This window comes from Bombina bombina, chromosome 4 (genome assembly GCF_027579735.1).
Source record: "Bombina bombina isolate aBomBom1 chromosome 4, aBomBom1.pri, whole genome shotgun sequence".
Classification (NCBI taxonomy): Eukaryota; Metazoa; Chordata; class Amphibia; order Anura; family Bombinatoridae; genus Bombina; species Bombina bombina.
In genome coordinates, this window is record NC_069502.1 from 992,563,127 (window position 1) to 992,576,853 (window position 13,727).

Sequence of the window (13,727 nt, forward strand, 5' to 3'; positions counted from 1 at the left end):
CTTGAAGTTACGAAAGGCACGAAAATTAGACTGTTTAGCCCTTGGTTTGGCCCTGTCTTGAGGCAGGGCATGGCCCTTACCTCCAGTAATGTCAGCGATAATTTCTTTCAAACCGGGCCCGAATAATGTCTGCCCTTTGAAAGGAATGTTAAGCAATTTAGATTTAGAAGTCACATCGGCTGACCAGGATTTAAGCCACAGCGCTCTACGTGCTTGAATGGCGAATCCGGAGTTCTTAGCCGTAAGTTTAGTTAAGTGTACTACGGCATCAGAAATAAATGAATTAGCTAGCTTAAGGAGTTTAAGCTTGTCTATAATCTCATCCAATGGAGCTGAGGTAAGGGTCTCTTCCAGAGACTCAAACCAGAATGCCGCCGCAGCCGTGACAGGCGCAATGCATGCAAGGGGTTGTAATATAAAACCTTGCTGAACAAAAATTTTCTTAAGGTAACCCTCTAACTTTTTATCCATTGGATCTGAAAAAGCACAGCTATCCTCCACCGGGATAGTGGTGCGCTTAGCCAGAGTAGAAACTGCTCCCTCCACCTTAGGGACCGTCTGCCATAAGTCCCGTGTGGTGGCGTCTATTGGAAACATTTTTCTAAATATAGGAGGGGGTGAAAAAGGCACACCGGGTCTATCCCACTCCTTGTTAACAATTTCTGTAAGCCTTTTAGGTATAGGAAAAACATCAGTACACGCCGGTACCGCAAAATATTTATCCAGCCTACATATTTTCTCTGGAATTGCAACCGTGTTACAATCATTCAGAGCCGCTAATACCTCCCCTAGTAATACACGGAGGTTCTCAAGCTTAAATTTAAAATTTGAAATGTCTGAGTCCAGTTTACTTGGATCAGATCCGTCACCCACAGAATGAAGCTCTCCGTCCTCATGTTCTGCAAATTGTGACGCAGTATCAGACATGGCTCTATTATTATCAGCGCACTCTGTTCTTACCCCAGAGTGATCGCGTTTACCCCTGAATTCTGGCAATTTAGATAGTACTTCAGTCATAACATTAGCCATGTCTTGCAAAGTGATTTGTATGGGCCGCCCTGATGTACTTGGCGCTACAATATCACGCACCTCCTGAGCGGGAGGCGAAGGTACTGACACGTGAGGAGAGTTAGTCGGCATAACTTCCCCCTCGTTGTCTGGTGAAAATTTCTTTACATGTACAGATTGGCTTTTATTTAAAGTAGCATCAATGCAATTAGTACACAAATTTCTATTGGGCTCCACATTGGCCTTTAAACATAGTGAACAAAGAGATTCATCTGTGTCAGACATGTTTAAACAGACTAGCAATGAGACTAGCAAGCTTGGAAAATACTTTTCAAATAAATTTACAAGCAATATAAAAAACGCTACTGTGCCTTTAAGAAGCACAAAAAAACTGTCACAGTTGAAATAACAATGAACCAAATTAGTTATAGCAACCAAATTTTCACAGTAAATGTATTAAGTTAGCAAAGGATTGCACCCACCAGCAAATGGATGATTAACCCCTTAATACCCAAAAACGGATAACAATTTAATATTAACGTTTTTATCACAGTCAAAACACACTATCACAGGTCTGCTGTGAGTGATTACCTCCCTCAAAACTAGTTTTGGAGACCCCTGAGCTCTGTAGAGACGTCCTGGATCATGGAGGAAGAAAAAGGAAGACTGTGACTAAATTTTTACTGCGCAATAAAGCGCTAAAATAGGCCCCTCCCACTCATATTACAACAGTGGGGAAGCTCAGTAAACTGATTTTATTCAGAAACAAACGACAGCCATGTGGTAAAAATCATGCCCATAAAGTTTTATCACCAAGTACCTCAGGAAAAAACGATTAACATGCCAGTAAACGTTTTAAAAATGAAATTATGAAATGTTATTAATAAGCCTGCTGCTAGTCGCTTTCACTGCAGTGTAGGCTCAAATATTACTTAAATATAGACAGTATTTTCTTAGTGAAATTCCATTCCCCAGAAATACCTCAGAGTATACATACATACATATCAGCCTGATACCAGTCGCTACTACTGCATTTAAGGCTGCACTTACATTACATCGGTATTAGCAGTATTTTCTCAGTCAATTCCATTCCTTAGAAAATAATATACTGCAACATACCTCCTTGCAGGTGAGCCCTGCCTGCTATCCCCTGTTCTGAAGTTACCTCACTCCTCAGAATGGCCGAGAACAGTAAGTGGATCTTAGTTACGACCGCTAAGATCATAGACAAACTCAGGTAGATTCTTCTTCTAATGCTGCCTGAGAAGAAAACAACACACTCCGGTGCCGTTTAAAATAACAAACTTTTGATTGAAGAGATAAAAACTAAGTTTAACAACCACAGTCCTCTCACACGTCCTATCTATTAGTTAGGTGCAAGAGAATGACTGGGTATGACGTAGAGGGGAGGAGCTATATAGCAGCTCTGCTTGGGTGATCCTCTTGCACTTCCTGTTAGGGAGGAGATATAATCCCATAAGTAATGGATGACCCGTGGACTGACTACACTTAACAGGAGAAAAAACAACTGGAACCTTATACCCCCAATGGCTGGGGCAATCACCACCTCCTATGACCCAGACAGCTAGACATACTCGCTCCTCGCCGCAGACAATCGGTCAGGAATAGGAAATGGAAGAACGTGACCAATCCAGGTCACACTGTGCATCATGCAGGACTGCCCCTGCTAAGGAAAAGCACGCCAGCTTAATAAAACTGTGTAGCTCTCAAATGTGAATAATAAAATAAAAATAACCTGTACATTCCGTATCAGCCTATGAGCCCAAACGTCTCCTACACATAAAAGTCGAAATCACATAACAAATATGATTGAAAAAACCCCACTGTTTAATAATCCCCCTCAGGGAATATTAACCATAAATTCTTCAAGTTTGACAGACTGTAGCGTTGCTTCTTGCATGGACTTAACTGAAAAAAGGCAGGCAGCGAAACTCGTCAACACTGATTGCTTAGGAGCTGTTAATATGAGTCTGGATGGTTTCGCAGAAAGACTCTCCCTGCATCTCCAGATGCTAACTTTCATTAATGCTCTCACTGAGAGGCTGACAAGACTACTTAAAACTCCAGTTCCATCTCGAAGGGCAAATACCCTTCCTAAGGAGATACCCCGAAATCTTCTGACACTTCTCTGCCAAACTCCTGTGATGAAAGGTACAGAATGACTGAGGGATGAGAGAAGTGGGGAATGTATTTAAGCCTTTGGTTGGGGTGTCTTTGTCTCCTCCTGGTGGATAGGTTCTTTATTTCCCACAAGTAATGAATGCAGCTGTGGACTCTCCCTGTATTAAGAAGGAAAAGTATATTATGGTTATTGTATTTATTATACAGATGTAAATATGTTTAATAAAAAAATTCTCCTAAACTGATTCACAGTAATTTTACATTATATAAAGAACAAGGTAAAGAAAGACACAAATATATTGCCTAAACACATTGCATAATACTTATATTCTAGCATTTAAGATTATATTTATTTGTTGCATGCTTCATCTATCTCTCTGTAACATATGATTTTGCATCCTCTGCTTACCATTTGCCACTTGCTAGAGAACTTTAATTTCTTATCTGGGTTTTGTTGTGCAAGTTTATCATTTGTAAGTATTCCTCTAAAGTTTACTAGAATGCTTTTCTGGATAAAATAATATATCACAGGTAGTCATTCCCTAGTGTTATACTCTTTGCTTCTAAGTGCTGTTCTAGGTGCTCTACCCAAAGGCTCAATGCTTTAGTTGGTACTGTAATAAGCGAGTTAATGTTCTGAATATGCACATTCAGTAAGTGGACATTGTCATGGTTACACATGGAGCTACTTGTGTGGATCACACAGTAATCACTTTTCTGTTCTTCTCCCGTGGGGGGTTTAAACAGAGTGAGTGATCTGGAACTGGACATACTAGGAACTGAAAGTGACATTTACCCAAGTAGTAGCACAAGGTAGGAATTTGTGTCCCAAAATAGACATACACAGTCATCTATATCTTTTGAAAGCCAAGTAAAGTGATCATACTGGGACTATATAACAGTGTAAAAAGGGCATTTATCCAAGCAGCACATGTGGGAGACTATACTGAACAATGCATGCTTGTCTTTATAGTTATCTTGTGAGTACCTGAATAGAATATCAACTAGTTACACCTCTTAGAACCTTAACAAATTTCTATCTTGAGGGCCGCATATGGCCACTGGGGCTGGTTCTTTCAGACCACTGATTTAGAATGTAGACACAAGTGCATTTGAGAGAACATACGTTTTAGTTCAGATCAGAGCAATCCTGCTGTGTGTCTTCCAGCTAATTAGTGCTGCAAAATTACCCTCCAATTCTCAGTATCTATTTTTCTCTAGCATGTGTGTGTTGTCACAGTTTACAAGTCACCCACCTTGCTGGATTCTACCATTGTGGGCAGGAGGCACATATTGAGCTCAGGGCGAGGTGGACGGATATTGCTTTTCCCTCCGATCAGTTTCATATTTTCATGACACGGGAAGTAAGGGCCAAGTGACACTGAAAAAAAACAACATAATTTATGTAAGAACTTACCTGATAAATTAATTTCTTGCATATTGGCAAGAGTCCATGAGCTAGTGACGTATGGGATATACAATCCTACCAGGAGGGGCAAAGTTTCCCAAACCTCAAAATGCCTATAAATACACCCCTCACCACACCCACAATTCAGTTTAACGAATAGCCAAGTAGTGGGGTGATAGAAAAAGTAGAAAGCATCAAAAAAGGAACTGGAAATATAATTGTGCTTTATACAAAAAGATCATAACCACCATAAACAGGGTGGGTCTCATGGACTCTTGCCAATATGAAAGAAATTAATTTATCAGGTAAGTTCTTACATAAATTATGTTTTCTTTCATGTAATTGGCAACAGTCCATGAGCTAGTGAAGTATGGGATAGTAATACCCAAGATGTGGCACTCCACAGTAGAGTCACTAGAGAGGGAGGGATAAAAATAAGAACATACATTTTCTGCTGAAAAAATTAAATCCACATCCAAAAAATAAGTTTTTCTCATAATTGAAAAGAAAAAACTTAAAACATAAGTAGAGGAATCAAACGGAAACAGCTGCCTGAAAAAATTTTCTACCAAAAACTGCTTCCGAAGAGGCAAATACATTAAAACGGTAGAATTTAGTAAATGTATGCAAAGAAGACCAAGTTGCTGCTTTGCAAACCTGATCAACTGAAGCTTCATTCTTAAAAGCCCAAGAAGTGTAAACTGATATAGTAGAATGAGCTGTGATTCTCTGAGGCGGTGCCTGACCAGACTCCAAATAAACCTGATGAATCAAAAGCTTTAACCAGGATGCCAAGGAAATGGCAGAAGTTTTCTGACCTTTCCTAGGACAGGAAAACACAACAAATAGACTAGAAGTCTACCTGAAATCTTTAGTATTATTATTCTTTATTTATAAAGCGCCGACAGATTCTGCAGCGCTGCCCATGGGTACAAGGATAACAGTACAGTGGAGAAACAATACGATAAGACACAAAATTTTACAGACAAATACAGGGGGAATTGAGGGCCCTGTCCCCGTGGGAACTTACAATCTAGTTAGTAGCTTCAACATAATATTTCAAAGCTCTTACAACATCCAGAGAATGCAAGGATCTCTCCAAAGAATTCTTAGGATTAGGACACAAAGAGGGAACAACAACTTTTCCCTATTAACGTTGTTAGAATTCACAACTTTAGGTAAAAACTTAAATGAAGTCAGCAAAACTGTCTTATCCTGATGAAAAATCATAAAAGGAGACTTACAAGAAAGAGCAGATAATTCGGAAACTCTTCTAGCAGAAGAGATAGCCAAAAGGAACAACACTTTCCAAGAAAGTAGTTTAATATCCAAAGAATGCATATGCTCAAAAGGAGGAGCCTTCAAAACCAAATTAAGACTCCAAGGAGGAGAGATTGATTTAATGACAGGCTTGATACAGACCAAAGCCTGCACAAAAACAGAATTTATGCTTACCTGATAAATTTCTTTCTTTTGCGATGTACCGAGTCCACGGATTCATCCTAACTTGTGGGATATTGTCCTTCCTGACAGGAAGTAGCAAAGAGAGCACCACAGCAGAGCTTTCTATATAGCTCCCCCCTTAACTCCACCCCCCAGTCATTCGACCAAAGGCCAAGGAAGAAAAGGAGAAACTATAAGGTGCAGAGGTGACTGAAGTTTACATAAAAAATACAATCTGTCTTGAATAGACAGGGCAGGCCGTGGACTCGGTACATCGCAAAAGAAAGACATTTATCAGGTAAGCATAAATTCTGTTTTCTTTTGCAAGATGTACTGAGTCCACGGATTCATCCTAACTTGTGGGATACCAATACCAAAGCTTTAGGACACGGATGAAGGGAGGGACAAGACAGGAACCTAAACGGAAGGCACCACTGTTTGCAAAACCTTTCTCCCAAAAATAGCCTCCGAAGAAGCAAAAGTATCAAATTTGTAAAATTTGGAAAAGGTATGAAGCGAAGACCAAGTCGCAGCCTTACAAATCTGTTCAACAGAAGCATCATTTTTAAAAGCCCATGTGGAAGTCACCGCTCTAGTGGAGTGAGCTGTAATTCTTTCAGGAGGCTGCTGTCCAGCAGTCTCATAAGCAAAACGGATGATGCTTTTCAGCCAAAAAGAAAGAGGTAGCCGTAGCCTTTTGACCTCTACACTTTCCAGAATAGACAACAAACAAAGAAGATGATTGGCGAAAATCTTTGGTTGCCTGCAAATAAAACTTCAAGGCACGAACCACGTCCAAGTTGTGCAACAGACGTTCCCTTCTTAGAAGAAGGATTAGGACACAGAGAAGGAACAACAATTTCCTGATTGATATTCCTGTTAGAAACAACCTTAGGGAGGAACCCAGGTTTGGTACGCAAAACCACCTTATCAGCATGGAAAACAAGATAAGCTGAGTCACATTGTAATGCAGATAGTTCAGAAACTCTTCGAGCTGAAGAGATAGCAACTAGAAACAGAACTTTCCAAGATAGAAGCTTAATATCTATGGAATGCATGGGTTCAAACGGAACCCCCTGAAGAACTTTAAGAACTAAATTGAGACTCCATGGCAGAGCAACAGGTTGAAACACAGGCTTAATTTTAACTAAAGCCTGACAAAAAGCCCGAACGTCTGAGACATCTGCCAGACGCTTGTGCAACAGAATAGACAAAGCAGATATCTGTCCCTTTAAGGAACTAGCGGACAATCCTTTCTCCAATCCTTCTTGGAGAAAAGACAAAATACTAGGAATCCTGATCTTACTCCATGAGTAGCCTTTGGATTCACACCAAAAAAGATATTTACGCCATATCTTATGATAGATCTTCCTGGTGACAGGCTTTCGAGCCTGAATCAAGATATCTATGACCGACTCAGAGAAACCCCGCTTTGATAAAATCAAGCGTTCAATCTCCAAGCAGTCAGTTGCAGAGAAATTAGATTTGGATGCTTGAATGGACCTTGAATCAAAAGGTCCCGTCTTAGTGGCGTCCATGGTGGCAGAGATGACATGTCCACCAGGTCTGCATACCAAGTCCTGCGTGGCCGCGCAGGCGCTATCAAAATCACCAAAGCTCTCTCCTGTTTGATTCTGGCAATCAGACGCGGAAGGAGAGGGAATGGTGGAAACACATAAGCCAGGTTGAACGACCAGGGTACTGCTAGAGCATCAATCAGTACTGCCTGAGGATCCCTTGACCTGGATCCGTAACGAGGAAGTTTGGCGTTCTGACGAGACGCCATCAGATCCAATTCTGGTGTGCCCCATACCTGAACCAGTTGAGCAAACACCTCCGGATGGAGCTCCCACTCCCCCGGATGAAAAGTCTGACGACTTAGAAAATCTGCCTCCCAGTTCTCCACCCCTGGGATATAGATCGCTGATAGATGGCAAGAGTGAGTCTCTGCCCATCGGATTATCCTGGAAACTTCTATCATCGCCAAGGAACTCCTTGTTCTCCCCTGATGATTGATATAAGCTACAGTCGTGATGTTGTCCGACTGAAACCACATGAATCCGGCCGAAGCAAGCTGAGGCCACGCCTGAAGAGCATTGAATATCGCTCTTAATTCCAGAATATTTATCGGTAGGAGGGCCTCCTCCTGAGTCCACAAACCCTGTGCTTTCAGGGAATTCCAGACTGCACCCTAGCCCAGTAGGCTGGCGTCCGTCGTCACAATAACCCATGCTGGCCTGCGGAAACACATTTCCCTGGACAGGTGATCCTGTGACAACCACCAAAGAAGAGAGTCTCTGGTCTCTTGATCCAGATTTATCTGAGGAGATAAATCTGCATAATCCCCATTCCACTGTTTGAGCATGCATAGTTGCAGTGGTCTGAGATGCAAGCCCGCAAACGGAACTATGTCCATTGCAGCTACCATAAGTCCGATTACCTCCATACACTGAGCCACTGACGGCCGAGGAATGGAATGAAGAGCTCGGCAAGTGGTTAAAATCTTTGATTTCCGGACCTCCGTCAGAAATATTTTCATGTCCACTGAATCTATCAGAGTTCCCAGGAATGGAACTCTTGTGAGAGGAATAAGAGAACTCTTTTTCATGTTCACCTTCCACCCATGAGATCTTAGAAAGGCCAACACTAAGTCCGTGTGAGACTTGGCAAGTTGGAAAGTCGACTCTTGAATTAAGATGTCGTCTAGATAAGGCGCCACTGCTATGCCCCTCGGCCTTAGGACTGCCAGAAGGGACCCTAGCACCTTTGTGAAGATTCTTGGCGCTGTGGCAAACCCGAAGGGAAGAGCCACAAACTGGTAATGCCTGTCCAGAAAGGCAAACCTGAGGAACTGGTGATGATCTTTGCGGATATTAATGTGTAGATATGCATCCTTTAGATCCACAGTAGTCATATATTGACCCTCCTAGATCACTGGTAAAATAGTCCGAATGGTCTCCATCTTGAAGGATGGAACTCTTAGGAATTGGTTTAGGATCTTGAGATCTAGAATTGATCTGAAGGTTCACTCTTTTTTGGGAACCACAAATAGATTGGAGTAGAAACCTTGCCCCTGTTCTGTATTCGGAACTGGGCAGATCACTCCCATGGTAAAAAGGTCTTCTACACAGCGTAAGAATGCCTCTCTTTTTGTCTGGTTTACAGACAATTGAGAAAGATGGAACCTCCCCCTTGGAGGAGAATCTTTGAAATCTAGGAGATACCCCTGGGTTACAATTTCTACGGCCCAGGACTCCTGAGCATCTCTTGCCCAGGCCTGAGCAAAGAGAGAAAGTCTGCTCCCTACTTGATCCGGTCCCGGATCGGGGGCTACCCCTTCATGCTGTCTTAGTGGCAGCAGCAGGCTTTTTGGCCTGTTTACCCTTGTTCCAAGCCTGGTTAGGTCTCCAGGTTGGCTTGGATTGAGCAAAGTTCCCCTCTTGCTTTGCAGCTGGGGAAGAGGAAGCGGGACAACCCTTGAAGTTTCGAAAGGAACGAAAATGATTTTGTTTGGTCGTTGTCTTATTTGACTTATCATGAGGGAGAATGATCTCTTTCAGTGTAGGCCCGAATAGTGTCTTACCTTTGAAAGGGATGGTCAAAAGCTTAGATTTAGATGACATATCAGCTGACCAGGACTTAAGCCATAATGCTCGTCGCGCTAAAATGGCAAAACCTGAATTATTTGCCGCTAACTTAGCAAGATGAAAAAGCAGCGTCTGTAATAAAAGAATTAGCCAACTTAAGGGCCTTAATTCTAGTGGGGTCTCCATCTGAAGAGCCTCTTCTAGAGCCGCAAACCAAAAAGCAGCTGCAGTGGTTACCGGAACAATGCACGCTATAGGTAGAAGAAGAAAACCTTGATGAACAAAAATTTTCTTTAGGAGATCCTCTAACTTTTTATCCATAGGATCAATGAAAGCACAACTGTCTTCAATAGGTATAGTTGTACGCTTAGCCAGAGTAGAAATAGCTCCCTCCACCTTAGGGACCATCTGCCATGAGTCCTTTATGGTGTCAGAAATGGGGAACATTTTCTTAAAAACAGGACGGGGAGCGAACGAAATACCTGGTCTATCCCACTCCTTAGTAACAATGTCCGAAATCCTCTTAGGGACCGGAAAAACATCAGTGTAAACAGGAACCTCTAAATATCTGTCCATTTTACACAATTTCTCTGGAACGACAATAGGGTCACAATCATCCAGAGTAGCTAATACCTCCCTGAGCAATAAACGGAGGTGCTCTAGCTTAAATTTAAATGCCGTCATATCTGAATCTGTCTGAGGGAACATCTTTCCTGAATCAGAAATCTCTCCCTCAGACAGCAAATCCCTCATCCCTACCTCAGAACATTGTGAGGGAATATCGGATACGGCTACTAAAGCGTCAGAAGGCTCAGCATTTGTTCTTAACCCAGAGCTACTGCGCTTCCCTTGCAACCCTGGCAGTTTAGATAAAACCTCTGTGAGGGTAGTATTCATAACTGAAGCCATATCTTGCAAGGTGAAAGAATTAGACGCACTAGAAGTACTTGGCGTCGCTTGTGCGGGCGTAACTGGTTGTGACACTTGGGGAGAACTAGATTGCGAAACCTGATTTCCTTCTGTCTGAGAATCATTTAATGCCAAATTCTTATAAGTCAAAATATGCTGTTTGCAATTTATAGACATATCAGTACAATTGGGACACATTCTTAGAGGGGGTTCCACAATGGCTTCTAAACAAATTGAACAATGAGTTTCCTCAGTGTCAGACATGTTTAACAGGCTAGTAATGAAGCAAGCAAGCTTGGAAAACACTTTATTTAATGAAAAAAACACAATTTGCAAAAACGGTACTGTACCTTTAAGAGAAAAAAAGGCATACACAAACTGCAAAACAGGTTAAAATTGCTTCAAAAATTCCGAAATTTTAACAGTGTACCCACTAAGCTTTAGAAGGATTGCACCACAAGTAAAAAAGCAATAGACCCCCAAATGAAAAAAACGGATTGATAATTGTCTAAAACCGGTTAAAACCCCCTAAAGCACCTTGCCACAGCTCTGCTGTGGCCCTACCTGCCCTTAGGAAGCAATAATATGGGGTTTAAAGCTTCAATTAGTCCCTCAGACGACTATCAGGACCTCAGGAGAAGTTGCTTGCTGCTTGTAAATGTAGGCCCCCGCCCACCTCACTCGATGTTGCTGGGGCCTACACAAAACTAACAAACCCTGCCTGAAAGCCATGTGGGTTATAAACAACCCCAAAGAACCCTCAAGCAAATGTCCCATAAAACAGAAAACGTTACTCCCAGACACAAAAACGTTTGTCCCAAATTCACATAACAAACTGAGTGCCCACAAAAAATTAACCCTTTATGCTAGTAAAAACCTCTGATAACACTAGGATTACTGCTTACCCTTCCCCTGATGGGGACACTGTCAGCCTTTCTGAGTTAACACCGTCTCTGCAGAAAATATGACTGAACATACCTCATTGCTGTATAGCAAGAAACCGTTCCTCACACTGAAGTTTTCCTGTACTCCTCAGCTTCTGTGTTACAAATGCTAAGATCATCATCCTCCAGGCAGAAATCTTCATCTATGTCCTGCCTGAGAGTAAATAGTACAACACCTCTGCTGTGGTGCTCTCTTTGCTACTTCCTGTCAGGAAGGACAATATCCCACAAGTTAGGATGAATCCGTGGACTCGGTACATTTTGCAAAAGAAACAGTGAATATCAGGAAGCTTAGCAATCTTTCTGTGAAATAAAACAGAAAGAGCAGAGATTTGTCCCTTCAAGGAACTTGCAGACTAACCTTTATCCAAACCATCCTGAAAAAACTGTAAAATTCTAGGAATTCTAAATGAATGCCAGGAGAATTTATGAGAAGAACACCATGAAATATAAGTCTTCCAAACTCGATAATAAATCTTCCTAGAAACAGATTTACAAGCCTGTAACATAGTATCAATCACTGAGTCAGAGAAACCTCTATGACTAAGCACTAAGAGTTCAATCTCCATACCTTCAAATTTAACGATTTGAGATCCTGATGGAAAAACGGTCCTTGAGACAGAAGGTCTGGTCTTAAAGGAAGTGGCCAAGGTTGGCAACTGGACATCTGGACAAGATCTGCATACCAGAACCTGTGAGGCCATGCTGGTGCTACCAGAAACACAAACGATTGTTCCATGATGATCTTGGAGATCACTCGTGGAAGAAATAGAGGCGGGAAGATATAAGCAGGTTGGTAAAACCAAGGAACTGCTAAACCATCCACCGACTCCGCCTGAGGATCCCTGGACCTGGACAAGTACCTGGGAAGTTTCTTGTTTAGATGGGAAGCCATCAGATCTATTTCTGGAAGATCCCACATCTGAACAATCTGAAAAAACACATCTGGATGGAGAGACCACTCCCCCGGATGTAAAGTCTGACGGCTGAGATAATCCGCTTCCCAATTGTCTACACCTGGGATATGTACCGCAGAAATTAGACAAGAGCTGGATTCCGCCCAAGAAATTATCCGAGATACTTCTTTCATAGCTAGGGGACTGTGAGTCCCACCCTGATGATTGACATATGCCACAGTTATGATATTGCCTGTCTAAAAACAAATGAATGGTTCTCTCTTCAACAGAGGCCAAACCTGAAGAGACCTGAAGAGCCCTGAAAATAGCACGGCGTTCTAAAATATTGATTGGTAACCTCAACTCTTGAGATTTCCAAACCCCTTGTGCTGTCAGAGATCCCCAGACAGCTCCCCAACCTGAAAGTCTTGCATCTGTTGTGATTACAGTCCAGGTTGGATGAACAAGAGAGGCCCCTTGAGCTATACGATGGTGATTTTTCCCCAAAACTCCATTCTAGCTGCTGGCAAAGGATACAACTTTTTAAACCTAGAAGAAGGAATAAAAAAAGTACCAGGCTTATTCCATTCCTTTGAAATAATATCAGAAATAGCTTCAGGAACTGGAAAAACCTCTGGAGTAACCCTAGGAGGTTTATAAACAGAATTTAACTGTTTACTAGTTTTAGTATCAAGATGACTAGTTTTCTCAATAACCAAAGTAATCAACACCTCTTTTAACAAGGAACAAATATACTCCATCTTAAAGAGATAAGTAGATTTGTCAGTGCCAATATCTGAGGTAGGATCTTCTGAACCAGATAGATCCTCATCAGAGGAGGATACCTCTGTCGGTCATTTGAAATTTCATCAACCTTATGAGAAGTTTTAAAAGACCTTTTACATTTATTAGAAGGCAGGATAGCAGACAAAGCCTTCTGAATCACATCAGCAATAAAATCTTTTATATTCACAGGAATAATCATGTACATTAAATGTTGAAGGAACAACAGGCATTGCACTAGTACTGATGGATACATTCTCTGCATGTAAAAGTTTATCATGACTGTTACATACTACAGTTGGAGAAAAAATCTCCACTAACTTACAACAGATACACTTAGCTTTAGTAGAACTGTTATCAGGCAGCAGGGTTCCAACAGTGGTTTCTGAGACAGGATCAGATTGAGACATCTTGCAAATCTAAGAGAAAAAAAACAATTTATGCTTACCTGATAAATTTATTTCTCTTGTGATGTATCGAGTCCACGGATTCATCCTTACTTGTGGGATATTCTCCTTCCCTACAGGAAGTGGCAGAGAGAGCACCCACAGCAGAGCTGTCTATATAGCTCCCCCCTTAGCTCCACCCCCCAGTCATTCGACCGAAG

General features: G+C 41.8%; 1 protein-coding gene across 3 annotated transcripts in view; it reads right to left on the minus strand.

Moving 5' to 3' along the window:
• Window positions 1–13,727, minus strand: part of USP34 (ubiquitin specific peptidase 34) — a 1,226,195-nt gene that overhangs the window by 97,653 nt on the left and 1,114,815 nt on the right. For all 3 annotated transcript variants that reach the window (XM_053712051.1, XM_053712050.1, XM_053712048.1), the window contains one exon: window positions 4,407–4,531. In XM_053712051.1, coding sequence (XP_053568026.1) covers window positions 4,407–4,531 — 125 coding nt within the window. The remainder of the gene's footprint in view (window positions 1–4,406; window positions 4,532–13,727) is intronic.